Below are 27,593 nucleotides of genomic sequence, written 5' to 3'. Positions count from 1 at the left end.
CCAATATGACCATGAAAAAAAACCAAATTAACAATTATAATATGCTGTTTTATTTAACACCCTACCACATATTCAAGCTTTTATATACCATATTTAAGTATTACTACTAGCATACCGATTTACATTTAGCAGATATTGAAATAACTGTATGCTCACTGCCTCCTGACTTTTGATGCCATTATTTCCTTTCCCATTTAAATCCTTCTCTTGATAAATTTTCCTCAAAGAATGTTGGAAACTGTCATTTTCCACAAGTTTTTCTTCATGTTCCTTAATAATAATTTATGTTATATCTTTCATATTTCGGGGCATTCCATTCAAGTTTTCAGCATAGTCTTTTTTGGCCAATTAAGTTTCCAAATGCAAGACAATGTTCTTGAATGTTTATGACCTTGTAACTATGGGCAGTATTCTCCAAAATGAAAAATGATCCATAAACAGAATGAAAAGGAAATCTTTCAAAAAGTGAATGAATGCAGCAAAGGCAACTTTACTGGTTTACCTTGACAGTGACATGACTGGCATTAAAAAAGAATGCCTATGTTAACAAGAAATAGACTGTGGTCTTAAGATCTGACTTTCAAATAATAGACCACGTTCGAGGTTGAAAGGCTTCGATAAGTAGATACAGGAACATGGAGGTGACTGATACCATGTTCAGATTACTATGGCTGAAATGTATCACATCTGTGGGACAGGAAACAAATTTGTACAGGGATGCCATCTTTGAATGAATGTAGAGTACTCTACAACATCTACTATAAACTTCAGGACACCATTGCTTCCATAAAGCTCAAGAACTATCATTCTAGGCTATCTGTGTTTTTCAGGATCCCAATTCTTCCATCCATCCACTGCTACTACTTGTAGTCCTTCAGTGATCCTTATCTTATCTCTATTTCTTATACTCCCCGGTCTTGCAATTCAACAATTACCCCTCCGCAGGTAACTTCAAATTACATGTCTCTAATCCTAACCTCACTTGCAAACTTCAGATTCAGTTTTCCAATTTGACTGATAGATGCTTTACATCTGGATGATATGCACTTCCTATGTAAATGTCCAGAACTATCATTTTGTGCCACTACAATTTGTTCTTTGCCTTGTATCTTGTCAGTTAAATGTAAATAGCCTTTTCTTCCCCACTCAAATCCTTACCATCACCTCTTCATGTCACCAGTTAGTTCTCAAATTCTGTATTCAACCTCTAGTATTTCTCTTAGAACTCTTTTCTAGTCTTACTGTCATTATCCTGATTAGTTACCCTTCCAAACTACTAAAATAATCTCTTATATGGTCCTACCTTGCATAGGACTCTTGTGCTCAGCGTAAGTCTATATTTTATTTATTTATTTTTATTATTATTTCTTAGAGTAAGCCTTTTAAAGCATAGCTCTGATCAGGTCTCTATACAAGATTCTTCTCCAAAGTTTACAATGGTGGTCTGAAACTTCAGTATGGATCAGAATCACCTGAAGAACTAGTTACAACATAGACTGCTCATTCAGTAAGTCTGGGATAGAGGTTGAAAACCTTCATTTTCAGTAAGTTCCCAGGTGATGTTGATGCTGAAAACAATCATCAAGATGTTACCAGTGGTATTCTAAGAAGGTGGGGTTATAAGCAATTTTTTGGCTTTTTTTTGGCTTGTTTTATAATTTTTCAAGAATGGGTATTACAAAAAATACTGTTTTTAGGAAAAGTACAAAGATGTAGAAGTTCAAAAACAACAAAAGAAATCCTTGGCATGTCATAGGACATATAAATTTTTCAAAACTAAAAATAATAAAAAATTAAAATAACATCAAAACCAAATTAAAAGGCCATGTAACGTTGGACATTCAACAATAAAAATCAAACTTACAGCATTAGCCATACAATGGAATACTATGCAACTGTAATATCACAAAATATTTAATGATATGAAAAGATGATGATATATTTTTAAACAGCATGCTGCAAAATATAATCCCATCAAATGCATGCCTGCACAGAATGTGCAGAGAAAAATATATACACTGTCAAAGGTTACCTCTGATTTAAAAAAGAATACAAAAAGAATTTTTAATGGGTGATGTGGTATCTTTTTGTCCCAACTTCCTAATTTTAAAAAATATTAAATATGCACAACTTGTATTAAGAGTTTTTAAAAAAAGTTTCTATACATATTGTCAGAAATCTATTGATAAAAGTTGTAACCATAAAGGTAAATAAAATTATTGAAATTTAAAGTTTAAAATATTTTAAAGACTCAATTTGGCATGTTTGCGAACTTCATATAAATGGAATCATACAACATATAGTCTTTTGTGTCTCATGTTTTTTGCTCACCAAATGTGAGATTCACCCATGCTGTTGTATGTATCAGTTAATTGTTTTTTAATGCTGTGTAGTAGTCCACCGTATGAATATACCCCAATTGATTTATCCTTTATCCTCTTGATGGGCATTTTGGTTGTTACATGTTAATAGGCTATTATGAAGAATGCTACCATGCACATTCTTGCACATATCTTTTAGTGAACATATGTACTCACTTCTCGAGTACGTATCTGGGAGTCCGAATGCTAAGTCATAGGATTTAACTCTAAAAGAAACTGCCTAATTGTTTTCCAATGTGGCTGTACTATTTTATACTCCTACCAGCAATGTATGAGCATCCTGATGTTCCACAGTTGGCATGATCAGTCTTTTAAATTTTAGCGATTTGAATGAAGAGAAATAACATTTGTATTTCCCTGATAATGAAGGATACAGAATCCCTTTTATGTGCTAACTGGCCATTTATCTCCCTTTTTGAACTGTCTTTACAAACTTTGGCCATATTTTTAAAATTGGACTTTCTTTGGTTATTGGTTTGCAAAAATTCTTTATATATTCTGTACTGAGTTCTTTGTTAGATAAATGTACTGTAAATATTTTCTTCCAGTCTATGGCTTGCCTTTTCATTTTCTTAATGAAGTCTTTTGAAAAGATTTTAATTTAAATTTAGTTTTTAATTTGGTGAAGTCCATTTTACATCTTTTTTCTTTTATGTTTAGTCCTTTATGTGTCCTAAGAAATCTTGCCTATCCCAAGGTCACTAAGATATTATCTTGTATCTGCTTTTAAAAGCATTACAAAAGATCTTGGTTTTAATGTATCAGTTTTTTCTTTTATGTTTAGTGCTTTGTCATTCTGTTGAAGAAATCTTTGCCTACCTAAAAACATGAAGCTGTTCCCTATGTTTCCTTCTGGAAGCCACCATTTTGTCTTTCACACTTAGGTCTATAATCCATCTTGAATTAATTTTTGCATATATTATGAGGTAGGGCTCTGAGATCCTTTTCTTTTTCTTTATGCAAATATTTAATTGCTCCTGTACCACTTATTGAAAAGACCACCTTTTCCCCACTGAAATGCAGGGATGCCTTGGTCATAAATCAAGTAACCACAAATGTGCAGCTACTTTTCTCCACTCTATTTTTGCTAGTCAACTAGTCTAATCTATTATCACACTGGCTTAATAACTTTGCAACTTTACACTAATTCTCAGCCATTATCTCTTTAAATATTACTTTGGCTCCATTTTCTATCCCTGCCCCTTCTGACACTTCAGATTTGCCTGTATCTATTTGCCTGTGTCCCTCATAACTCTTATGTACCGTTTTTTAAAAAAAATGTTTGAGAGAGAGAGAGAGAAGAGAGCGCGCGTGTGTGCACACACTCCCAAGCAGGGTGGAGGGGCAGAGGGAGAGGGAGAATCTCAGGCCGACTTCCCACTGAGTGCAAGGCTCGATCTCATGACCCTGAGACCCCGACCTGAGCCGAAATCAAGAGTCAGACCCTTAACTAACTAAGCCACTCAGGCGCCCCCATACTGTTTTTATTCCCATTTTTTATCTTTCTGTGCTTCAGTTTCGATATTTTCTATAGATTTACCTTCTCACTAGTTTATTAATTCTGTGTTTACAAGCCCATCTAATAAGTTATTAGTAAAACTATTTTTTGGGTTTAGACTACTTATTATAGATAAAAATTCTTTGTCTAAATTTTCTGAATTGTCATCCATTTTATTCAAATCTTTTTTTTTAAGACATTTATAATAATACGTTAAAATCTTTGCTAATTCCAATATCTAGATCACCTTTGGATTTGCTTCTATTAACTATCTGTTCTCTTAATGATCACTCATTTTCCTTTTCTTGGAACTTTTAGCTGTATGCCAATCATTATGTATACAGAAAAAGACTTAAGATATATTTTCCTTTAGAGTTTGCCCTTTCCACCATTGGGGTCTTACCTCCTCCATCCAGTCAGGAACTAAAAATGGGCTGCAGGTGCAGTTCAAGCAAAAATTACATCTGATTTGACTTGCCAAGTTCCGTGAATGTGCCTCTAAAATTAGACTGAAAATAATACAGGTTTCTGTCTCCTCAGCCCTTAGTGTACTACCCTCTACAGACCTCAAATCTGATGTTTATCTTGAAAGGAAAACCAGCTATGTTTAATACAGGCCCCTTCCCTCTGGTGAGTCTGTGTCTCTCAAGCACTGCAAGATTATAGAATATTTCACTTTGCCTTATTCTCAGGTGGTACCTGACTCCTTAGCCCTAAAAATTCTATCTTTTGGATGTAGTGAGCTTGGGTCTTTAATTTTCTACTCCACAAAGTTAAAAATATGGCACATGTCTTGAGAAGGAGCCCTCTTGTGTGAAAGCAATGTGTCTTTCCCATAGCAAGACTTTGCCTTGTAACATTTAGCTTTCCCGGTCCGTCCCTAGCATCCTTCACAAGACACAACCAATGTTCCATGGGGAAAACTAGCCGTGCATTTGGGGTTCCTCTAAAATGTCAATACTTCACATCTGGCCACATGTTTGTCAAGACCTACAACAGTTTCCTTCCTCCAGTGGAGTCCTGCTTGTGCAAGCAATGAACGGCAGCCTGTGCTCAGAATTAACAAATATCCCTGGGGAAGAAAATCACCAGCAATGTCAGTTATTCTAGAAAGGGCTCTTTCCTCTTATCAAGTTTAGTTAATACAGTCCTCGATGACTCCACAGTTCTGTTCTCCAACGTCTTTTAAAGTATGATTTTTGTATTTTATCCAGTGTTTTTTAGTTGTTGCAGTAGGAATGATTCCCTGGAGCTGAGTACCGCATTCAACCTAAAAGAAGTAGTCATCAATTTCAAAGAGTTTTTTAAAAAAATGCGACACAACTGCCAAGTAATTCCAAATAAAATATTTTAAAAAAATGCTTTGAGAGGGGCGCCTGGGTGGCTCAGTCGTTAAGCATCTGCCTTTGGCTCAGGTCATGATCCCAGGGTCCTGGGACCGAGCCCCGCATTGGGCTCCCTGTTCAGCAGGAGGCCTGTTTCTCCCTCTCCCATTCCCCCTGCTTGTGTTCCCTCTCTTGGTGTGTCTCTCTCTGTCAAATAAATAAATAAAATCTTCAAAAAAAATGCTTTGAGAAATGGCAGCTTTTAAAATTAGTATGCAATTTTGAAGGAGAGAATATTCATTTGTATTTATAAATCCTGGAAGTCTGGATTTAAAAAATTAGTTATTTACCTTATATAACCACACATTATTTCTTAAAATATTTTAAGAGTTTAGAAACATTAAAAGATTATTTATTAGAGATGAAATGTTCTCTGTGGTGATATCAGTGAAAAGAAAATATTTATCAATGAGCAACTGTGTCATTTCAGGGAGGCTGCTACTTGATCCACTTCTGTTTTTGTCATTATATCAGTTACAGATTCTTTTCATTACCAAATACAAGTATATTTGATAATTAAATCTTCAAAATAAATTATGAAATGTGTCAATCTGAGCTTTTATTTCTAATTTCTTCTTACACTCTGAAAATAAGATATTCTACATGTATATGATTTTGCAGTTATAATTTATAAAATTTCATTCTGTCAAAATACAACAAAGACATAAATAGTTCATTACTAATTTACCTACAGATAATTTTTTTTTTAATACCAGGACATCTCTCAGCTTAAATGCTTAACATCTCTACATGACCATGGTTTTGTTGCTATGCTCAGCATTTTAAAGTAAATCAAGTTGAGTTCTAGCCCCCAAATTAAAAAGTACAGTATGTAATTTCTTTTAAATTTAAGCTACAATTCCTGCATTTATCTAATTCCAGGTCATCTAAATCCCATGAAATCTCTATTTAATTTTACTATATTTTTACTACAGATAATGTCAAACGTAAACCTAAGTATAGAGAATATAGCAATCTCCCATGTATCCTCACATCCCACCTCAATCATGATCAACTCATGATCTTGTTTCATCTATATCCATACCCACTTCCTCTATTCCCTTCCCTGACTCAAATTCATTTGGAAAATAAATCTCAGACATCATATTACTTCTTCTATAAATAATTCAGATATATATTTAAACAGGGATCCTTTCTAACCACAACCACAATGCCATCATTACACCTAAAAAATAAACATTTCCTTAATGTTTTCAAATACATAGGGTTCACATTTCCCTAATTAGTTGTACACATATTTCCCTGTCACACATACAAAATATTTTTATAGTTTATTTGTATCAATGCCTTGTAATCAACAGCAAAACAGTATTCTTTTTTGCCACTAGATGGTACTACTGCATAAATTTCAGAAATCCTTACATTACCTAGTTGAAGAGGACCCACCTTGCCTTTCTTTGGGGCAAACAGGTTAATGAACAGGAAACAGGATTCAAGATTACATAATGTATTCCAAAGAATAATATGTGATTTTGGGTAAACAACCATTGTTTTGGATTAACTAATCCAATGTGGGAAGTGACAATGTTTCCAAGTGTCTTTTCACAAATCAATATTCTAAGACAAAACAAATGGTCATGGTTCCTGCTCTTGAACAGCTTAAATCCTCTTAAGGAGAGATACATAAGTAATTTCATTATAAAGTTGTAACTGCTATGATACCATATGCCCAATCCTAAAGAAATAAGTGGATGGCTTTGCAAGGATGTCTGCAGAAGCACTTGCTGAGTAATTATCAATTCATGGTTGAATTCAGACATAAGTGTCAATATTCATGATATACAATATGATATACCACATGGATAAGTGGTCAACCCGATATTCCATTGTAGAAATTTAAGGGTCTAACTTGTATTTTTACTCCAAGACATTCCTATTCAACATGGAGATGGGTCTAAGGGTAGGTTAAAATATCTCCCAAAAATAAATTTTGAATTTGTTCAAGTAGTTAAGCAAAAACTTAAAACGGATCTCAAAACTGTGCACTATAAAACATCCAGATAGGCCTGCCAAGAGGAATTCTTTGCAAAATATACCTCCCAAAGTAGATGAAAGAGTAGTCCTGTTGGGAATTTTACTCTTTTTATCTTTAAACTTTTAAAACCACATGCCATGTACAATAATTTTAGATACATTGTGTTGATCAGTATAGCAAACTATTCTTTTTTAATATTAGATAACTGATTTGGCTGTTTTTAAGGTCACCCACAGTTTGTGGTGAAAAAACATGTTTTCTTAAAGTCTACCTTATTTCCGAAAGGACTGGAGGTAGGTATCTTGGAGATTTGTCCTCACTGAGGACAGTTTTTAACCACAGAAATAGGTAATTAGAGTAGGAAAGATTTATGGATAGATAGAATAGTACATATGAGTAAAAGGCTGAACTGTTATGATATTGACAATAAAGAGTAAAAGGGGAGCAAAAATGGTTCAGTGATGTACAGAAGCTTGAAGAATCAGGGAGACCTCAAAATGCACAGAAAAAGAACGAGAAGAAAATAGGCAATGAATAAGGAATAAGAGAGTAGTGAACAGACAGGAAGAATAGCATCAGGCACCCAGATGCTAAACAGCCAAGGGGCAGAAACAACACAAAGCAGGAAGAATTTTTAAAAGAGAAAGAGGTTAACAGTTTTGTTGATGAATCTCCAAATCTATAAAGTTATTAAGTTCAGTGAGAAGGGAATCTACCTAAGTACTGGAAATTAAAATGGCTAAAATTTTAACCTCAATTATTTTGAAATTAGAACATATCTATCCCACTGCAGACTGAATATTTTATAACTTTCCTTGGAGGTTATCACAACCTTTCAATGGTATTCGGCAAACCAATTTCAGGACTTGAAGGAGACATGGAAATCATCTAGGCTACTGTGATACTTCTATTTTCCAAATAAGGCACCTGAAGTCCAGAAGGGTACCTAGAGGTGATACAGCTCGGCTTGTGGCAAAACAAAGAATAGGACCAGGTACTGACTTTCAGTTCTGAACCGTTCACAGTAGGGCATTCTGTTTTTCTTGATCATTTATCATTGCGGCACTTAAGTGGAGACAAGATCTGGGAGAGCTGGGGAGGAAGACTATATTTAATAACTGAGATATATTCTAAAGTTGTGAAACTAGTTTCTATGAATTATGCAGAACACCCAGCCTCAGTATAGTGATACTAAGGTTGGTCTCTTATTTTTAAGCTTAAAAATAACTAAGAACAAATTAGCCATTGGGTTTTTACAATTACTTTCTTTCTATGATTCGCTGGATTAATTTAATATATTTTGTTACATGCTAACTTTGCAAGAAAGAGTTTACATATTGCGGCTTAACTTAAAATACACTTTTAAGTAAGCAAAGTATCTAACCCCAAATTTACAGAAGGGAACACTGAATAAAAATGGATAAACTACAATTAAAAGTCACAGTCTTGATACCTTCATATTAGATGCCTCAGTTTCCAGTTTTGTAAGATGATTGGAATTATCTTCTAGCTCTTGTCGAAGATTTGAGTTCTCCATCTTCAGTGCCTCAACTTGCTTTAACAACTGATCATATGAAGCTGCAGCCATCCTTGGCTACCCTTGGACCTATAAGGTTAAAAAGGATTTTGAAATTCACTACTAAAAATAACGTGGCTGCTTGTTTACAAAGAAAGGGATAAAGAAACAAAACTCTGGAGACATTTAATAACAATATTGTTTAAGCAGCATTATAGTTCTAAGAGGATGAAACACTAGAGTCTTAGCTGAAGACAAGGAGAACTAAAATAGAAGAGAACCTCAGTAGTGCTTGACTACATTTGCCTTTTCACAGGTAGATGAGATTTCTGTCAGCCTAGAATTTTTTTCAAGTTTTTAAAGATACTTTAACTGGTCTTACAGGTAAAACTTATGTAATGAAATGTAATCATTGACAAGAAGTTCATATCGGTAATATTATTTATGGATTTTGTTCAAGTTACATAATTTTAAAGCCAGAATGAATTAATGAGATTGGGTATTACATTCTATCACTTTGACAGAAGGCTAGTCTTAGATAACATCCATGGTGAAGCAGTTCTGAACTTCCAAGAAGGCCTCATTAAAAAGGCAGCCATTGAACAAAATGGATACAAAGGAGAGCATTAGCTTGAGACTTCAATCTTTTTAATTGGAAGATGATAAGTAAGAATTACTAAAATAAAGTTCTACATTTATTAAAAAAGATGAATATAATAGGCCATGCTATAGCGTTATGTGGTCTTGGGACCCACTGTGCTCAGAACTGAGGCCAAAAGACACTTAAAGAAAATGGATCAGTTTAGAAGCAGAAATTATCAAAGAGAAGTGAGGCAGAGTCTGGCAATTAATTATATCACTGTGAAAGAAGAGGGAGAAAAGAAAGAGAAGATAGTCAGGTAGTTAAGAGGTCCTTAGCATGAATCAGAGAATGCTAGGAGGTAGATTAAGACTAACCAAGTTCAGAAGACCCAGATTCTCTTTTTAGTTTAATCCCAAACTCAATTTGGAATAAATAAAATTCTATCTTAACTCTTTTAGAGCTAAAAAGCATTACAAAAGTTTTTTTTTTATATAAACAATACTTAAAGATCTTGACAAAAGAAAGTGCTTCTGTAATAAAATCCACTACACAAAATAAGGCAGACAGGTTTAACACTGGCTAGTCATGACAGTATTGGAGCTTAGCAACTGATGGCCTTTAACAAGGGAAATCGAAGGACTCAGGTCTAGCTACTTCTCCAATGAGTTAATGATAAATCTGATGCAACCCACCGTCATCTGAGGAGGAAGTGGGTCCTGGAAGGTGGGCAATTATTCACAAAAGTTTTTATGATTGAAAACAATGAGAACTAGATTTGTGTTTGGAGACAAAAGTCTTAATTTTAGGGTTGGTCATGGTTTACTTTGCCCCTTCATTTTAATTCATTTCACTGTTTGTAAAATGGTTATCTACTACCTGAACAAATATAATTTACAGGGATACTGTTAGAAGTAAGGAAGAAAAGGCAGGCTGAAAAGTGCTATGTAAATATAAGTTATGTTATAAAAGTACACATGTAACATATCTTCCTTAGTAAGACCTAATTTCAATCTATTGTTAAAAGTTTCTGCCCCCTGCCCAAGGGATAAGAGGTAAAGAAGTAATTCTGCTACTTGAAAAGGATAGAGACATCTCAAAAATAAAGGAGAAATTCATAGGTATGATCATTTATCTGCTTTACATCATCCCATTAACAAGCAGGTCTGAAAATATACAGCACATTAAAAACTGTTTAACAGAAGTGGGGATCTGACAGAACTTAATAATGCAAGCCCTGAAATTCTTTACTTCAAATAAAATTTTAACAGGCAATTTTGCAATAAAATAATAAAACAATATAAAAGGTAGTAACACAGAGAGAGACAGGTATACACAGTTATGTTAAGATATGCAGGTTATAGGGATGCCTGGGTGGCTCAGTTGGTTAAGCAGCTGCCTTCAGCTCAGGTCATGATCCCAGGATCCTGGGATTGAGTCCTGCATTGGGCTCTCTGCTCAGGGGGGAGTCTGCTTCTCCCTCTGCCTGCCGCTCCCCTTGCTGTACACGTTTTCTCTCTCTCTGATAAATAAAATAAAATCTTAAAAAAAAAAAAAAAAGATATGCAGGTTATAACCTTACACAATTACAGAAAGAGCCAGATGGGCAAAATGAGCATAGACAAAGTGTTCTTTATTGAGGGGGGGAAAAATTCAACCCTTCAAACGGACAATTAAAACATTGGAACATTTTTTTCTCCCCCACCCACTCCAGAATCACAAGCATTAAAGTCATTTCTGCTCTAGAAAGCAGAGTATTTCATATAATTTGATGGGAAAAAGATATTTCAGGGAGTAATATATTTCCTATATCCTTTTAAGATGTTGCAACCACCCTTCTCTAACTCAAAACTGCTTTATGCAAAATTTGAGAAATCATAAATTTACGTTAGAATGCATTTTATGCAATCATTAGAATTTCATATGAAATGTATCTTAATTGCAAGTCACTCAACATTCAAAAAAATCAAAATTTATCTCATGAAATGGGGAAAATCTCTTAATCTTTCACTTTCATCAGAGTATGCAAACATCCCAATTTGTTTTTCTGTAGTGTCAAGATGCCCATTAAAGAGACCCTCACCCCATAAGAGTAGGGTAGGGGAGAAGAAAGCAAAGGGACTCTTACTTAAACTTTTATTCAAATGTTCACTGAAAAACAAATTTACAAGTACCCTAGGAAATTAATGCAAGTAGGAAAAAAAGTTTCAGGCTGGCAAGAGAATATTCAATTAGAATTAAATATGGAGTTATAATTATTATTAATAATGTAAGAAGTTTGGGATCACTTTTTTTAATTAGTGGAACTATTTTTACTGTTTTGTTTTGATTAAAAAAATACATATTTGCTAGCACTTTTAGATGGCAATAAGAGAAAAATACCAACAGAAAGAGAAGAAAGCAAAAGAATCTTAAGACTACTTTGTTCAACTGTATGCAAATAAATTTGAAAACTTAATATTCTAGAAAATGTAATTTATCAAAAGAAAATCAAATTTTCCAATAAAAATCACTATTAGAAAATCAGTATCATTCAACACGCTAATAGATCTACACAGAAAAAAATATGATTATGACAAAGATGGTGAAAAGATGTTCTACAAAGTCAATGCCCACTCTTGTTGAGAATACTGAATTTAAAAGGACTCTTCTTTAATATGATCCATATCAGCCGGAAAGCCAGCACCATACTTAATGTGGAAACAGTAGATCTATTCCTAAAGTCAGGGGAAGCCCATTTTTACCACTATTACTCATTATACTAGTCAGCACAATTAAAGAATGAAGTTAGAAAGGAATACTACTGGGGCGCCTGGGTGGCTCAGTCGTTGAGTGTCTGCCTTCGGCTCAGGTCATGATCCCAGGGTCCTGGAATCAAGCCCCACATCAGGCTCCCTGCTCAGCAGGGAGACTGCTTCTCCCTCTCCCTCTGCCCCTGCTTGTGTTCCCTCTCTCGCTGTCTCTCTCTGTCAAATAAATAAATAAAATCTTAAAAAAAAAAGGAATACTACTGGCAGATGACATAATTATATACCTAGAATATCCCAAAAAATTAACCCAATATTACTATAAGATAATTGAGTAATTTAATGAAGTCCAAAATATACAGAAATCTTTCCTTTATGTGCAAAGAGAAATCAGATAGAGGATGAAATGGAAGTTTCCTTTTAGGAGAGGTCTAATTTATAATTTTTAGAAGTAAAAAACACTTAAGCATAAACTGAACAAAAAGAGTCCAAAACATATATGAGGAAAACTATAAACATACCTTGTTCATGTACATAAAGATTCAGTATCATGAAGATGTCATTTCCCCCCAAGTTAATTTATAAATCTTATGCAGTCCCAATAAATATGCTATGTAAGATTTGTTTTCATTTTGTTTTCTGCAGCTAGACATTTGGAAAAACAAGCAAAAAAGGCAAAGTATGAAAAGAGAAGAGAAGGAATAGACCTACCACATATTAAAATACTGTACAAAGCCTTTATAAATAAAACACTATATATAGTTAACTGCATTGTACCAATAAATTAATTTCTTAGTCCTGATATGTAAGATGTTAACATTAGGGGAAGCTGGGAAGCTGAGTGAAGGGTATACAGAAACTTACTGTTCTATTTTTCCAACTCTTTTTTAAGTCCAAAGTTATTTCAAAAATACAAAAGTTTTTAAAACCTATGATACTGTCATATGAATAGATCAACCATGGGAACACATGCATGCACACACATGCACACATAAATCCAGAAGTAAATATACGTAAATTTAGTCATAATGAAGGTAGTATCTCAAATACATGTGAAAAGATGGACTTTAAATAAATGGCATTAGGCAAAAGGGTGGCCATAAGAAACAGGATAAAATTACATCTACTCCTACAACCTAAGGTAAACTGCAAAAGGAACAGAGATTTAAACGTTTAAGAACATTACATGGCATTTAAATTATGAAAACAGTTTTGTTTTTTAATTAAAGATATTTAAATGGAATATACCCTCTCTTTCAAGGAGTTCTCTGAAGTGATGATGTCTGTTACTACTATATCAGGTTACTTCAAGCAAGTGGGAAGGTTTTTATTTCGTATAAAAGCATAACTACTTTTAAGTAAGTAGGATACAACCATGCAGTGGAATACTACATTGGCATTAAAAAGAATGAGGTTGATGTTAAGAAAAAAAAGGCAAAAAGGGAAAGGAAAGGAAAAGGAAAAGGAAAAGGAAAAGGAAAAGGAAAAGGAAGGAAAGGAAAGGAGAAAGGAAAGGAAAGGAAAGGAAAGGAAAGAAGGAAGGAAGAAAGAAAGAAAAAAGAAAGTGCAGGTCACTACATCTCATATGGTCCATCCTGTTATATCAAAAATAAAAGAACTGTAAGGATAAAAAATGTCATTGAAAGGATATGCAAAAACACAGTCACTGCCTCTAGAAATAAAAGGCCTGAGGTCTGTTGAGAAGCAGTCTTCCTTTTTATTGATTACCCTTTGGTAGTTTGAAGATCAAAGCAAAAAGTTGGTTCTTTGAAAAGACTAAATATTATTACACAAATAGAAGAGACCAAAGAACTTGAACAAAATGTGAGGGGTGGGGGAGGCTGATTTAAGAAGAAATAGGAAATCTTAATAGTTCTGTAACTACTGAAAAATTAGAACAGTAAATATCTTCTCCCTTCTCCTCCCACCACACAAAGAAAATAAACATTTAAGAAACAAATCATTCTGACCTTATAAAAACTTACCCAGAAATAAAAATAAATAGGAAATATTCCCTAATGCATTCAATGAGGCCAATATAATCGTGGTATGAAAGTCAAAGGTAGTGTGAAAATAACTGAGGGCTAATATCATGAATGTTGATATAAAAATCCTGAACAAAGTTTCAGGAAACAATATGTTAGTATACAGTAAAGAAACTACAACAGAAGCAGGCTGAGTTTATTCTATGAATGCAAGGATAGCTTAACATTAGATCATTTATATGCCATTCACTACATTAAAATACTAAAGAAAAGGGGTGCCTGGGTGGCTCAGTTGGTTAAGTGTCCACCTTTGGCTCAGGTCATGATCCCAGGGTCCTGGGATAGAGGCCTTCCTTGGACTCCCTGCTCAGCAGTGAGTCTGCTTCTCCCTCTCCTTCTGCTCATGTGTTCATGCACGCAATCTCTAATAAATAAATAAAATCTAAAAAAAATACAATACTAAAGAAGAAAAATCATATCATCATCTCAAGAGACAAAGAAAAAACATTTGATTAAATTCATTAGCTATTCCAGATAAAAACTCTTAATAAACTGGAAACAGGGAAACTGCAAAAAAGGTAAATATTTTTATTTATTTATTTTTAAGATTTTATTCATTTATTTATCAGAGAGAGAGAGAGAGAGAGCAAGCACAAGTTGGGGGCGGGGCAGGCAGAGGGAGAAGCAGGCTCCCCACTGAGCAAGGAGCCCGGGATGCGGGACTCGATCCCAGATCCCAGGACCCTGGGATCATGACCTGAGCTGAAGGAGATGCTTAACCAACTGAGCTACCCAGGCACCCAGTAAACATTTTTAATAGTGAAATGGTAGAGACATTCTTTTTATTTTAAATTTTTAAAAAGATTTTATTTATTTTTGAGAGAGAAAGAGCGAGAGCAAGACTGCACGAGGGGAGGAGCAGAGGCAGAAGACTTCCCGCTGAGTAGGGAGCCCAATGGGGAACTCGATCCCAGGACCCTGGGATCATGACCTGAGCCGAAGGCAGTCGCTTAACCAACTGAGGTTAAACCAACCAGGCATCTGAGACATTCTTTTTAAAATCAAGAACAAGATAAGGATGTCTACTATTAAACATTTTTATTCAACATAATCCTGGAAGTGCTAATTAGCACAGTAAATTACTAGAAAGAATAATGATTGGAAAGGCAGAAACAAAACAGAAAATTCTTTTTTTTTTTAAGATTTTATTTATTTATTTGACAGAGAGAGAGAGCACAAGCAGGGGGAAGTGGCAGAGGGAGAGGGAGAGGGAGAGAGAGAAACAGGAGCCCAAAGTGGGACATGATCCCAGGATTCTGGGACCATGACCTGGGCTGAAGACAGATGCTTAACTGACTGAGCCACCCAAGGACCCCAGAAAAATCTTAAATATGAAAATTTAACAAGTTAGATAAAAAAAAAATCAATATACCGAAAAAAGAATTTTAATTCCAAGCAGAGCACCTCACCTATTTTTAATTATTTTCTCTTTATTTAACCACCAATGCAGGTTCTTATCCTCCATTCTACTTCTCTTCCTATTCTCTGCTAAGACCCAGTAAGTCGTGATGTTCAGTTTCTTATCTGCTATATTCTTTGCCTACTTCTTCTTCCTTCCTTACTTCTGCAAATGGCTACTTAATCTGGTTAGGCTCCATCCAAGCCCATCCTAAGTAAGGTCAAGCTTCTAGATGGCCACCAAAATTATGTGAAACAGAGGCTGGTTAAACATTTTCCGCAAAGGTCAGGTAATAAAAAAGGCTTTACAGGCCCTATGATTTCTGTCACAACTACCTCTGTTGCTTCTAACACAAAAGCAGCCACAGATAATACATAAATAAATGGGCATGACCAGGAGCGCCTGGGTGGCTCAGTTGGTGTCCAACTCTTGATTTTGGCTCAGATCATGATCTTGGGGTTCTGGGTCCTGGGATCAAGCCTGGCATTGGGCTCTGGGCTCAGCAGGGAGTCGGCCTGAGATTCTCTCTCCTTCTCCCTCTGCCCCTCCCCTCACTGAGTGCACTCTCTCTCTCTCAATAAAATCTAAAAAAAAAAAAAAGTGGGTATGACCATGTTCCAATAAAACCTAGTTTACAAAAACAGCAGTGGTTTGCTGACCCCTGGCCTCTGCAAAGCATGAATTCCCAATTCTGGCTTTTTAACACCCAAAGGTATGACAAATAATTTCAAAGGCTATTAAAAATTTTCAAGATTAGTATTTCACTTTTTTTTTTTTAAAGAGTTTATTTATTTATTTGACAGAGAGAGACACAGCGAGAGAGGGAACACAAGCAGGGGGAGCGGGAGAGGGAGAAGCAGGCTTCCCGCGGAGCAGGGAGCCCCATATGGGGTCAATCCCAGGACCCTGGAATCATGACCTGAGCTGAAGGCAGACGCTTAATGACTCAGCCACCAAGAGGCCCCTTTATTTCACTTCTAAATAACAGGAAGTAACCTGCTATGCTGGAAAGAACAGAGAACTAGGAAGTCTTAGGTCCTTGATTAATTTTCAGTAATCATTTTTAATTTCCATGATTTCTTCATCTTCCAGAAATTTGTTGCAAATCTCTATTTGGCTCCCTCTCACTCTATGGTATTATAAGTACATATCTTCAAAAAATTTTTTTTTACCATCACTTAAATGGGGTCTTAGGAGAAAGAAGTGATAAATACAAGTGATTAATTTACTAGGTGGCATCAGAAATTCTATTTTTACATTTAGGTCTTTAATTCACACAGAATTTCTATTTTTATATATGGTATGAGTATAGTGCTTTAATTTTGTCTCTCATATGAATAACCAATTACACCAGCACTACTTATTAAACAAAACATTTCCTTTCCACTGAAATGTATTTATCATATGCTAAATTCTCATGTATACTTAAAACTGTCACTGCATACATTTATATTAATTTGAGACAGATTACATTTCTATGGTACTAAATCTTAGCTCTCTGTGTCATGAATAATTCAGGTCCTTCAATCAAATTTTCTAGTTTTTTTTCAAGAGAAGGTTCTATGCTTTATCAAATTTATTCCTGGGTTTTTTTGTTGTGAATAACCACCACCATTCCATGCCAGATACTGCTAGTACAGATAAAAGCTACTGATTTTATTTAATACATAACCCTTATGTACCCACCTTTTCAAATTATCCCATGAGTTCTAATAGTTTTTCTTGTGGGTTTTCTGCCTATAATCATATAATTTATAATTAAAGGTCATTTTGTCTCTTCTTTCCCAGTATTTACACCTCGTTTCTTTTTCTTAATTGTTAGCTGGAAACTTAAAAATAATGTTGAATAGTGATCTTATCCCTGATTTTAATAGGAATTGTTTAGTGTTTCACCATATATATATACACACACACACACACACAGTCTTACTCCTAAGATTTCTGTAAATACTTTTTAAGTATTTTCCTTAAAGTTTTGTTTTTTTTTTTTAAGGATTTTATTTACTTATTTGAGAGAGACAGTGTGAGAGAGAGAGAAAGAGAGAGCGCATGAGCAGGAGGAGGAGCTGAGGGAGAGGAGGAAACAGACTCCCCGCTGAGCAGGGAGCTTGCCATGGGGCTAGATCCCCGGGATCTGGGATCATGACCCAACTGAACCACCCAGGCGTCCCTTCCTTTAAGTTTTTATTAGGAGTAGTTTCTAAATGTTTTTACAACACCCTTTTTTTTTTTTTTAAGATTTTATTTATTTATTTGAAAGAGAGAGACATAGTGAGAGCAGGAACACAAGCTGGGAGAGTGGGAGAGAGAGAAGCAGGCTTCCAGCTGAGCAGGGAGCCCTACGTGGCCTCGATCCCAGGACCCTGGGATCATGACCTGAGCCGAAGGCAGATGCTTAACGACTGAGCCACCCAGGCGCCCCTACAACACCTTTTGATATAACATAGAACTAGATAGTTTTTTCTTTTAATTTGTTGCTGTCAATTATAAGATCTTATTTTGACCCATCCTCTTCTGTTCCTGCAAAAAACCATACTTGTTCATGATTTTACTAGTTTGTTCATTTTTCACATTTTACATAGAAGTGTTTTCCTCTTTATTTATTTCTTGATAATTTATAATTTCAATAGATTTCATCTTTGAGGGGCGCCTGGGTGGCTCAGTCATTAAGCATCTGCCTTCAACTCAGGTCATGATCCCAGGGTCCTGGGATTGAGCCCCACATTGGGCTCCCTGCTCCGTGGGAAGCCTCCTTCTCCCTTGTCCACGCCCCCGCTTGTGTTCCCTCTCGCTGTGTCTCTCTCTGTCAAATAAAATCTTAAAAAAAAAAAAAAAAAAGATTTCCTCTTTGATCTTGGGGGTACCTGGAAGATCGTTCTTAATTATTAGGTGTATAAGATGACTTTTGAGGCATTTTTTTATTGCTACTAGTTTCTTATTTATTAGACTGAAGACTGCTGCCTACAAAACTGCTATTATTTGGAAATTTTTTTAAGGTTTGTCTCGTAGCCAAGAACATGATTAATTTTCATAAATATCCCACTGAAATTTATTTATTTATTTATTTATTTTTAAAAGATTTTATTTATTTATTAGAGAGAGAGAGAGAGAATGAGAGGTAGAGAGCAGGAGAGGGAAGAGGGTCAGAGGGAGAAGCAGACTTCCTGCTGAGCAGGGAGCCCGATGTGGGACTCGATCCCGGGACTCCAGGATCATGATCTGAGCCGAAGGCAGCCGCCCAACCGACTGAGCCACCCAGGTGCCCCTATCCCACTGAAATTTTAAAAAAAAGGAAAAAATATAAAAAGTTCTATCATTTAAATCCTCTATATATGTACTTTTCTTTGTATTTGGCATGTGAAATTTAGAAAGCCTACCATTTATTGCATACTTACAATATGCTATGTAGTATAAGTGCCCTACATATGTGTGTTGTGTGTGTGTGTATTTATATATATAGCTCATTCACTCTTAAAATTGTAAGGCAGGTATCACTTACCATTTTAGAGTTAGCTTTCAAAATGCTAAATAACTTCCCTAAGAATACAAATCAAGTTGTTAAGCCAGAATTCAAACTCCTATCTGTTTCCAATGCTCATGCTTTTAAAGACCACATAATATAATACTACCACTATATGGCTTTCATGACCTGTTATACCTGATAACAGTCTACCTTCCAAACTTATTTTCTATTAGGTCTCAATATAAAGTCCCTCCTCAAGTCCCTCGTCATGATTCCGTACAGATTATTTTGTACTTTTGTTCACAATTCATCTCCTTTTTGAATACCCCATCCTTTTTCCTCTGTTTTGCTAACGTATCTCCATCCTTTAAGGCCCAGTTCTGTTGCCTTACATAAAACTTTCCTATCCTTCCAGCCAATAATGAGTCTCTGTTGACTATACAGTCAATACCACAAAACTTGGCTTACTTATTCTCTAACTATTCCATGTTACTTTAGTGAGTTTTGTTTCTCTACCGTTTAAGACAAGGTTTATTATTGAATACTTAGCTTTTGTAATTCCCAAAATGCTTTATTCTATGATAGCCACAAAAAGACAAATACATGCAAGAATAAACTGAAGTAGTGCTTTATCAGCCACGGGGGGCAAAGGAGAGAAAACAAGGGTACAAATTCAAAGAATGTCTAAGATGACTTTCCCATTAAAATAGTAAGATGATGGATTTCTTTCTGTGGCTATACAATTCAAATCAACGAACATTTGAGAACTTACTATTCACAAGACACCATACACATATTATAAGGAGACTTTGTAGCTTGAATTGTGTTCCCCAAAAAGATATGTTGAGTCATAGGTAGCTGGCCCCTAGTATCTCTGAAAAGTGACCTTATTTGAAAACAGGATCTTCACACATGTAATCAAGTTAAGATGCAGTCTTACTGGATTAGGGTGGGCCCTAAATCCAATGACTGGTATCCTTAAAGGAAGGCTATGCAAAGAAATGGACACAGAGACCTAGGGAAAACACCATGTGACAACAGAGGCAAAGACTGGAGTAAGAGAGATGCAAGCAAAGGAATGCCCAAGATTGCCAGCAACCACCAGGAGCTAGGGAGAGAGGCATGGAACAGATTCTCCCTCATTGTCTCCAGAAGGAACCAATCTTAAGGACACCTTGATTTTGGACTTTCAGCCTCCAGAACTGTGAGGGAATAGATTTCTATAACCACCAGTCTGTGGTACTCCAACACAAGAGCCTTACAAGACTAGGAGGAAAGATAAGTTGACACGTTCCTTATTCTCAAGTATCTTATTATCTAGCAAAGGAGTAATATTCCATTAGGAAGGGTAAATTGGGTCAGTATACAAATATATCAGATACTTGTGTCCCACCTTACATTCTCTTGGCTTCCTTTAACTCTAGTCATTGGTGCATCAATCAGCTCACTGCAGATGTAAACCGATGGTACATTAGCTACACCGGGTATCTTTTGCATTTTGTCCTAGAGATACCCCAGTATAGGTCCCCAACATTCATGCATGTACAACCTATAAAAGAATGAACATTTGATGGAACAATCCTCGACTAAAGGGAAATGGAAGCTAGTATATATAATTCTATCCTATGGTCGGGCAATTCTACGTGGTTCCTCAAAAAGTCCTGACAGATCAAGCCACAGTTGTCCAAAGTGGTGACCAACGCGAGAACATATGCTTATGCTGGCTGTCCCTCTTTGCTACTTAACTCCTTTCAGCCCTCTACTCCCGGATCACTTCCCAAAGCAAGTATTTCACCCAAAGTCTTGTCTCAAGATTCTGACTTACAGGGGCCCCAGGCTAAGATACAAATTACCTACAATTCAAAGGCAAATTTGTATTTAAAAACATCTGACAGAACGCGATGGGAGTTACACCTTGCTGAGAAAACTAGGAAAAGCATTCAGAATGTAAACGTATTTAAGAAGGGACTTGAAAGATGGCGTAATTGCTAATAAACATAAATGTGAGAGGATAGTATTTCAGAAAACAGAACAGCATGATCAAAGTTCAGAAGTTGGAAAAATGATGTATATTTGGGGGAATAGATGGCAGTTTAACTTAGCTGAAATTCAGTGTAGAGGAATCACTGAAAAAAGGGAGGGGTAAGAACATAAATATGGACGGGAACCACATCGTGGCTAGGTGATTTCGCAATGTGAGGAAGAGGAGGTTTGGACAGAGTAGCTACAGAAATGGTGTGATAACGAGCGTAAAAGGTACAAGGCCATGTTGCTTTAACATTTCTTACTTTCTGTTATAAACTATCTCAGAAGTAGCTAATATACTGACACACGTTAAGTGATAATAAAACCGAGAATCTAAAAATAGCTAGTGCAAATATATTTTGATATTCTTCAATGTTCTATTTATTTACCATACGAGTGACATTATATACTACACTTTAAATAAATCTGGTAAATGAAAATGTGAATTTACCTAAAAAAGTAACATTACTGACCAAAATATAACTCAAAAAAAAATAACCAAAACTCAAAAACTTCAGCCTAAAGAAAAAAGAACTGTGTATATATACACCAATAGTAGACAGAATAATGGCCCTGTGAAGATGTCCACATCCTTATCACTGAAGCTCTTTATATGGTTAGAGGGACTTTGCACATGTGATTAAGTTAAGGGTCTTAACATGGGGAGATTTTCCGGAATTATTTATATAGGTGCACCTAAGGTAATCACAAGGGGTCTTGGTCTTCTAAGGAGATGGAAGGGTCAGAGTCAGAGAAGCATATGTAACAACAGAAGCAAAGGGTCAGAGAGATTTAGTATGCTGCTGGCACTGAAGACAGAGGAAGGGACCAGAAGCCAGTACAGGTGGCCTCTAGAAGCTAGAAAAAAGAAAATGGGTTCTCCCCTATAGCCTCTGGAGGAAGTGCAGCATGCTGCTATTTTGATTTTGGGCCAGTGAAAACCATTTCAGACTTCTGACCTCTAGGGCTATAAGAAAATAAAGTGCTGTGTTAAACCACCAAATTTGTGGAAATTTGTTACAACAGCAATAGGAAAAAATGCCCTATGATCCAGTGATCCCTCTCCTAGGAAAAAATTCCACTGAAACTTCTTACCGGCCACGTAGTGATCTTAAAATATACCCACAATTTCTTTGACTCTATTCCTTCAAAAGGTAGAGCTTAATTTATCTCCTTTTATGTGGGCTGGACTTAATAATGACTCACTTCTAATAAAGAAAATATGGTAGCAGTGTGGCTTTTGAGACTATGTCATAGATGGCTTCCTTCTTGTTCTCTCTGGGATCAGTGGAAGAAGCCAGCGGCCCTGTCATGAAGATATTCAAGCAACTCCATGGAGAGGCCTATGGCAAAGCACTGAGGCCTCTTGCACTGAGGCCTCTTGCCAACAGTCAAGAGAAACAGACTATGTGAGTGAGCCATCTTGGAAGTGGATCCTCCAGTTTAGTCAGGCCTTTAGATGACTGCAGCCCTGGCTGACATCTTGACTGCAACTTCATAAGAGATTCTGAGCCGGACCACACAACTAAGACATTCTTAAGTTTCTCCACAGAAACTCTAAAATAATAAATATTTGTTGTTTAAGCCACTAAGATTTGAGGTAATTTGTTATACGAATGGGTAACTAACACAGTCTAAAAAGAGTCACACAGAAGGATGTACACCATAGCAGTGTTTGTGGTAAAACAGATTTGGAAAAAACCTAGGACCTTCACTAGAGGAACAGTCACAGATATTACCTAACACTATACAGACGAATTAGCACCAAAAACTAGACAGACAAAGTAAAATACATAGATCTTAAAAACAGTATTGAATTATAAACGTTCCAAAATTATGTAAATTAAAAAACAAATTTAGGATGGGGCGCCTGGGTGGCTCAGTCAGTTAAGCATCCGACTTTTTTTTTTTTTTTAAAGATTTTATTTATTTATTTGACAGAGAGAGACACAGCGAGAGAGGGAACACAAACAGGGGGGAGTGGGAAAGGGAGAAGCAGGCTTCCCGCTGAGCAGGGAGCCCGATGTGGGTGCTCAATCCCAGGACCCTGGGATCATGACCTGAGCCAAAGGCAGACACTTAACGACTGAGCCACCCAGGTGCCCTGGACTTTTTGTTTAAACACTTTATTTTTTTTTTTTATTTGACAGAGTGAGAGAGAGAGAGAGCGAGTACAAGTGAGGTTAGGGGGAGAGGGAGAAGCAGACTCCCCGCTGAGCAGGGAGCCAGATGCGGGGCTCAATCCCAGGACTCCGGGATCATGACCTGAGCCAAAGGCAGACGCTTAACCTACTGAACCACCCAGGTGCCCCAAGCATCCGACTCTTGATTTCTGTTCAGGTCACAACTGCAGGGTTGTGAAATCAAGCCCCGCATGGGCATGGAGCCTGTTTGAGACTCTCCCCACCACCCGAAAAAGAAAAGCCAAATTTGGATACATATCCCAAAGAAATGAAAGCAGGGACTTAAAGAGATTATTTGTACATCCACGTTCACAGCAGCATTATTCACAATAGCCAAAGGTGGAAGTGACCCAGGAGTCCATCCACAGACGAATGGATAAATAAAATGTGGTATACATTTTCAGGCTTACAAAGGAAGGGTATTATGACACATGCTACAACATGGATGAACCTTGAAGACATTATGCTAAGTGAAATAAGCCAGTCACAGAGGGACAAATATTGTATGATTCCTCTTATATGAAGTTCCTAGGAAGTCAAATTTATAGAAAGTGAAAGAAAAATGGTGCCAGGGCTGTAGACAGGAGGAAATGGGGAGCTAGTGTTTAACGGGTACAGTTTCAGTTGGGAAATATGAAAAAGTTCTGGAGATTGGTTGTGGTACGTTCACAACAATATGAATATACTTAATGCCACAGAACTATTATATTATATACTCAAAGAAGGTTAAGATGGTAAATTTTAGGTATGTATATTTTACCACAATAAAAATCCTCATTAACTACAGAAAAAATGGGCACATAAAATGAGGCTAAATATTTCACAAGAACTGATGCATATATATTTTTAAAGATTTTATTTATTTGAGAGAGACAGAGAGAGATAGGGAGAGAGAGCACAAGCAGAGGGGAGAGGGAGAAGCAGGCTCCCGCTAAGTAGGGAGCCAGCCCAATGTGGGGCTCGATCCCAGGACCGTGGGATCATGACCTGAGCTGAAGGCAGGCACTTAACCAACTGAGCCACCCAGGCACCCGAGAACTGATGGATATTTAAGAACACATTTGAATGAGTGCCTAAAAAGGGAGTGGGAGTATGGTATGAGAATAAAGGGAATAAGGCTTGCCCTACATGGACTGATGATGTCATGATTTGATTTACAAATATCAATTTTCAAGGACATACCTAATATATAACATAAGAGATGCCACCTATACCAAAACAAGAGCTGGTGTAACTTTCCTTCTAGAAGTTGACCCTACAGAAATCAAGAACCACAGATAATTGACTATGAGCACTAGAAGATCTAGAAATCATTTCATCTAACCTTCTCATTTTACATTCAAGACCCTTCAAAGTAATTTACTTTTCAGAATTATCTGTGATTCCAAGCAGATTTTTATAAAGCATGGTGTTTCACATAGCAAACTACTACATTCCTCTAAATGAGAAGATATCTTAGATGATATAAACCTTTAAAGATCCCAGGAGTAGCCAAAGCAAAAACTAGCAATAACATTTCACTTAGTTCTATTATGTTTCTTAGAGGTAGGTTTCCATGTCTTATTTGACTTTCCAGATCATTTTACCGGTCTGGCATTTAGTAGGTACTCAAATACATAGTGAATGTTCACCCTCAGGTATTGGTCATCTTCTATCAAAATGCCCTATCTCATCTTGTGTCCTATGTAATATTTCACTCAGACTGTAATACCAAAAAAAAAGAGAGCGAGAGAAAGAAAAAAAAGGAGAGGGGGAAGGTCAAAATTAAGAAATTAAGGAGAACATTTAATATAAAAAGGCTGGCTAAATTGTAATTAATGACAGCAAAAAATAGAGAAAAATGATAAGACAAAAATCCACAGAGCATTAATAAATAGCTTTCAGTTCATAGGCATACTTATGAATATTTAACTTCTGAATTCCTTAATAGTTCAATTTCAAAGACCACAAAAGCCAACAGTTCAGTCTTAGGTATTTCACACCACAAGGGGAAAGAAATCAACTTTTCTTATTTCATTTATTTATTTAATTCCAGAAAATAACCCAATCTAAGGGCTATTCTATTTAGAAGTGTGCATATGATTAATAAGATGATCTTTAAAAAAAGTATGTTACGAATGTCATTATGGAAACTGCTGTCTCTCCATTTGCTTGCTATCAGGTATTTTACAAAGCATTCTCGTATCACGGTTAAAAACTCAATACCAAGTAAGATTTATTTTTCATTTAATGAATAATTTGTCGATGACTTACATTGCTTTTCAAATAATTTCTATTATATGCTATTTTATACATTATGTAATGAGACATATTATGAAAGTTTTATAGACCTTTGTTCTTTACATCCTTATACAACACATGACCTTGAATAAAGTCACAACATAATTAGTAATACTCTTAACATTTAAAATGAAAATAATGCTACACTGAGCTATTTAGATAGTAAAAGAAGATAATCATAAACTCTCAAAGACTATCCTAACTTGAGGTTCAAAGAACTAAATGGTATTAGCTATTAAACTTCATTTGCAATTTTAATGTGACATCTTTAATTCTAGCTACAGTTTCCATTAGATTTTTAAAAAGAGATCTTAAGGACTATTAACCCTGATATCCATGATCAAATAATTCTTAAAGCAGAAATAATTGTTTAAATAAAGAATAAAACTGCTTTATCAGTGGAAACATTATATAGCCTAATTTATTCAAGTCCAATTCCTTATGTTGAAAAAAATTACTGAAACAAAATTCCAGGTTCTCTGAAGACTTTCTACTATATAAGCACGATTTAAGAGACACTGTCACTGATCCTGAAGGGCTTTACAAAGCCACTGCCATCCTGTTCAGGGAGTAGGGAGGTGTGGCAGGCTGGCTACCATAATATGCATAAAGATACAGTATTTAAAACCATGTTTAATCTGAAAACATATGTTTTTAGACATTTAAGAAAAAGAAAAAAATAAGTGCAATGAAAACACTATATCAAGAGTGTATCTTAAGAGTATTTACTAAACAGAAATACATCTAAAAGAAAAACCTTGGTGCTTTAATTTAAAATATTTGTCTTTAGAGTTTATTCAGTAATATCTAAAAGTAAAGAATAATATAAAATTACTTAATATAGATCTTAAATATTAAGCCTATGAAAAATCTGTCACTATAATTTTTCATAAAGTAATTCATATTATAGTGATTTACTCCTGAATAACCTAATTGATGGCATAAAGCTACATTAACAAAGGAAAGGAGCCACACTGCTTCATACATAATTTATTAACATTTCCTATAGGATTTATGTTTAAAGCAAAGAATTTTAACATTTTTGTGATGTAGAATCAAAGTGTCTGATACATCCCACTGTCAAAACATTCCAGCCTGGTATTTTTCCTACTTTAAAAAATTAAACATTTTTTTCCTCCTATTCAGGTTGCAATTATACACCATGGCTTCTTGTAAATGGACTTCCACCACCAGCATTGCTGCAAGGTTTCTTATTCCTCTGCAGTTGTCTTTTCAGCCTCACAGAGGGAGAAGAGCACTGCTGCAGTCATCTACAAAAAGCCACTACCATTTCGACTTGTAACTAACAAAGGCGCTGGTATTTTTTTGCCATCCTATTCAGAGACAATTCATTTAGATGTGTTGCAAAAGCAGGCACTTTTGGTGACCAAAATTTCTCCCATCAACCAAAACCACCACTCAAGCTCTGCAGGACCTGCCTCCTCCTCTTACTCCTCTCCCAAGCAGCCCTGTCCACTAGGTTCACATCAGCCATCAGCAGCAGCTTTGTATCCCCTCTTGGCTACCACTGCATATGTCCTTGTGGCCAGGGTGGAAAAGAAGCCTTTCAATGGGCTAGAGCTTTTGCTTCTCGCCATGAATATGCTCCATTCTTTGTTGTCCTCTACCCGTTTCCTTAGATACTGTTATTGCACTCTGTCAACAGGCATTATAAAAACAAAACCTCCTTCTAGCTTCAAAAACAGCTCTTTCTCACCAGACTCCCTTTAACACTCCTACCCCTCCCCCCTTCTTCCTCTTCTGTCAAAAACCCTGGATCAGAAGCACAGGAAATCCACCTCCTGTGCTGCAGTAGGGGGGGAGGGGGGAGACGCCCCTGCCTCCTGGCTTGGCATGTGGCAATGGACCCTGTGCCAAGGAAAGGCCACCGGTTTCAGACAGCGCAAGGGAAAATCGCCTCCTCCTCCCCACCGCAGCAAGCCGGGCCACCGTGGCTCCAGCACCTACCCCATTTCCGAGCCCAGCAGCACCTCCATTCCGTCTCCAGTGACACTCAGGCGGGCTGCGCCAATACAGCCACATGTCGGTCACGTGTGCCCGCGTCCAGCCAATCGGTGGGTCCCCGACGGGAATG

The 27,593-nt window shown here is 36.3% G+C and overlaps 1 protein-coding gene across 6 annotated transcripts in view; it reads right to left on the bottom strand.

Annotated features, from left to right (window-relative positions):
- Positions 1–27,593, bottom strand: part of APC (APC regulator of WNT signaling pathway) — a 129,461-nt gene that overhangs the window by 68,994 nt on the left and 32,874 nt on the right. For 5 of the 6 annotated variants that reach the window (XM_027604725.2, XM_027604727.2, XM_027604729.2 and 2 more), the window contains exon 2: positions 8,714–8,866. In XM_027604725.2, the coding sequence (XP_027460526.1) occupies positions 8,714–8,848 (135 nt within the window). In that variant the 5' untranslated portion in view covers positions 8,849–8,866. Of the gene's footprint in view, positions 1–8,713; positions 8,867–27,466; positions 27,527–27,593 lie in introns of those variants that run through there. The other variant, XM_027604726.1, reaches the window with a different exon arrangement.

This window comes from Zalophus californianus, chromosome 5 (assembly GCF_009762305.2).
Source record: "Zalophus californianus isolate mZalCal1 chromosome 5, mZalCal1.pri.v2, whole genome shotgun sequence".
Classification (NCBI taxonomy): domain Eukaryota; kingdom Metazoa; phylum Chordata; class Mammalia; order Carnivora; family Otariidae; genus Zalophus; species Zalophus californianus.
The sequence above is the reverse complement of the archived record's forward strand: the minus strand, read 5'-3'. Positions and strand labels throughout refer to the sequence as shown.